Consider the following 3,475-nt stretch of genomic DNA (forward strand, 5'->3'; position numbering starts at 1 on the left):
TAGATATTTTAGACTGACCGGAGGCCGTATTTACTACTAATAGTATCCTACATCTACTAATGTCTCAAATAGGTCCAAGTAGATGAGTCATACCAAATACTCAGGCTATTGGAGCCATCAAAGTGAATTTAGAACACTTTGGAAATATTGGAAAAAGAGCTTGTATTAAATTATTTAAAATACAAATAAAAACCAATGTATTACCTCAATCGATCTTGATATTTTAGACTGACGGAAGGCCGTATTTCTACACCTGCCACAACTATCTTTTCGTTCCAAACTGCCAGCTGCAAGGGGAGCATACAATTTTATACATTCCATTAACCCAGTTCCGTGTATCTATCAGATCCATACCATTTATTTATAAGGATGTTTTTGTGCTTATCTGTTCCGGAGTTAGATCGAGCTGTTCAAGCTTTTGCGCATGTACATTCTTATTAAAAGGCATGAATCACTCGGCAGGCTTGTAGTATATTGGTTGACAGAAGAATATCAACTTTACTTGTACTATATCCAGCTTATCTTGTTCGATTTTGGTAGTGCTACCATTACGCGTAATATCTAGACCCTTCTCTACTGATGTAGTCTCTCTATACTCCTTAAGCATATTGCATAGTCCCCGTGGTGCCATGCCAGTGTTCTCACATAAGTATGTTTTCATAGGCAAAGCTGCCAGAAAAATGGCACGATCAAATCCTAGATCACATATAGCTGTTAAAAATATTCGCTGGTGTTCAGTCAACTTCTTCTGTGGATCGTCAAGCATAGCCTTCACCGCTGTTCTTGTACATTGAAACCGAAACAGAACATTCGCAGAACCCGTCCGCCATCGAGAATCAACGACTATATTATCGCAACCAAGCACAATATAGTCGGTATCATACGCTATGATATAATCGACTAGCTCATCAACTTGCAAAGCAGCATACTGTTGCACCGCTTCATGTAGAGCTACAATAAACTCAATCCCTATGTCATTATATAGTAGCATAAGGTGTTGTGCAGCCTTGTACTTGTACGTAGGAACTGCACATTACAATTTTTTTTTTGCCTCGTCGAAGTTCTTCTTATCTATCTCTTAAACACTCGTTGTAGATGCTTCTTCGTGTCTTCTGCACGACTAGTATTTGCTAGTTTCGCTGCCTCCCTCCATCCGTCGAATACAGGCAGTGCAACTACGTTACCATTATCATAAGCTTGTATCTTCCTTAGAGACGAAACACAGAGTTGTAGGAAGCTCACATAGATTCTTTCCAAGACAATATCTGATGCACAGGATGCCGCACGCGTGTTAAAAAGAAAACTAGAACCAATGGCAACCACACCCTTAAAGCGTGACAGGGGTACTACTTTCAACAGTGGCTCTATCAATGGCTTCAGCCCAGAGACACTCATCTTAGCTCTTTTTAACTTGTGCAAATAACAATAAACAGACGTGTATATGTGCAGTTTTAGCGTGTTTAGTCAGATTTGGGTGAATATCAGTGCATGTGTATGTTCTGAAACCCTAAATACAGGGTTTCTTATCTAGTGGCCCTGTTCATTTTACGTCCAGGTAAAAGCTATATTTGCGATGTTTAACGCTTATACTCGTAGTTCTCTGGAAGTTCTACCTCTTCTCAGTCACTGTCTGGCCGTCTGCCTCTGAACTTCTGTGAGGACAAGTCTCATCATGATGAGAGCGAATCACAGAGAAAGGAGGTAGGACCACAGTCCGCAAGAGGCCAGGAGCCTAACCTCATTTAAAAGTTTTAAAGCATAGATATAAAAGTTTAGCGTTTTACGTATTTTTCATGTATAAACGTTGCAACGTTTTATACTACTTTTATGACCTGAAATTTAAGCTAATTCGACCTGGATAGATACGCCCATACCTATATTTTGGCCAAGAAAAACAACACCGACCAATGGAAAAAGCACGCTTTGAATGTTTTTTTTCTGTGTTTGATCTCCTGTCAACTTTAGCAACTGACCGACACATATACTGTAAATAGATTGGCGGGCTTGTGTGGCGCCAAAGGGAATGACCCCAAATATATTTTCAGGACCACAATATGAATATAAAAGTTTAAAAACGTATACTTATTGAAATATAAACGTTTCAGCGTAAAACGCAATGAGTTAGCCCAGGAACTCAGTAAGCTGAGTAAACTCGCTATTCAACTGCTTTAGACTAATTTTAACTAATCCAGTCAATCAAACGTCTTCAAACAATCTATTTAAATCTGAAATGCTTAATGTTTAGGATCGTTGGATAAACGAAAGATGCAGCATAGCGCTACTCCCTGTAAAGTACAGAGAGAGTAGTAGAGGTTTTTAAAACTGTTTTTTTTTTAAGTAAAATGTGTGACCGTGTGGCGAGTCCGGCGACTCTGGAGTGTGGTGAATACTAGATTAGTGACTACAGTCTCGAGTCTCTTAGAATTGACACTCTCTCCCCTGAGAGTGTCAATTCTACACAGCACTGAGTGCACTGATGAAAGCGACACATAAATATATAATTCACGAGTCACCAGCTTGACCGGGCCCGGTGTCACAGTGACAGCACTCAAACGACACTATGTGCCATTTTTTTGACATCCGAGTATCCAAGGAAACAAACATTCTTATTTCTATTTACAAGTATATATATTTATGTATCGTTCTATTTTTAAAAACAAAACAAAAGTAAAAAATAAAATAGCCACAACCAACCTGCGTCCTGCTCGGGAGTCAGGACAGCCTCCCCTCTTGTGTGTTATTTTCAGACGGCTAATTTATAGATGTGTATATTGTATCTATTCTTCTAAAAACAAAACTCGTTCGTTGTACATTTGATAGTAACAACAGACTTCAAACCCATATCATATCATGCTATTCCAACGTATATTCCTTCTCTGTGCCCTTGTGGTCGCCGCCGTATGCGCCGGCGCATCTCGCGGTTACAACGATAAAATCGAGTGGTACAGCGACCTAGCCGAAGGTATGTAGCAAGCATCACATAGAATACGAGAAAAAACTCGTCGATATGTACAATATGGGTACACGTTCATGCATTCTGTCAACACGAAAAATTATTAAAAAAAGGATGTCTCGCGCTATCTGTTTGTCTGGCTTAAAGTCAGGTTGTAGTTGTGATACTTCGAAGCACAGGTCCTGCGAGTGTACGTATATATGCGATTCCTCAACGCTCACCTCTTACCAGTGCTAGTCTCTTCATGAAATCTATAATTAACATCCAATTTTGATCACACGCATGTCCACATATTAATTATAGATAAAAACATGAAATATTTATCAGCAGGTTAATACGTAGATATCTTAAATACTAAACAATGTGTAATTATTGTTGCACGTATACTTACTACGACAACACATACACAACATCCATACACCCACTATATATACATATATATATATACTATACATATATATACATATACATATATATTCATATATATATATATATATACATGTGTGTGTGTGTGTGTGTGTG

General features: G+C 38.6%; 1 protein-coding gene across 1 annotated transcript; it reads right to left on the reverse strand.

The window, feature by feature from the left end:
* Window positions 1-502: 502 nt before the first annotated feature.
* On the reverse strand, window positions 503-766 carry SARC_03009 (hypothetical protein; the record flags this gene model as incomplete). Its single annotated transcript, XM_014303194.1, has 1 exon — window positions 503-766. A coding segment is annotated over one exon (264 nt), but the record flags the coding sequence as incomplete, so codon positions are not given.
* Window positions 767-3,475: the final 2,709 nt, after the last annotated feature.

This window comes from Sphaeroforma arctica (genome assembly GCF_001186125.1).
Source record: "Sphaeroforma arctica JP610 unplaced genomic scaffold supercont1.145, whole genome shotgun sequence".
In the NCBI taxonomy this organism is placed as follows: Eukaryota; class Ichthyosporea; order Ichthyophonida; genus Sphaeroforma; species Sphaeroforma arctica.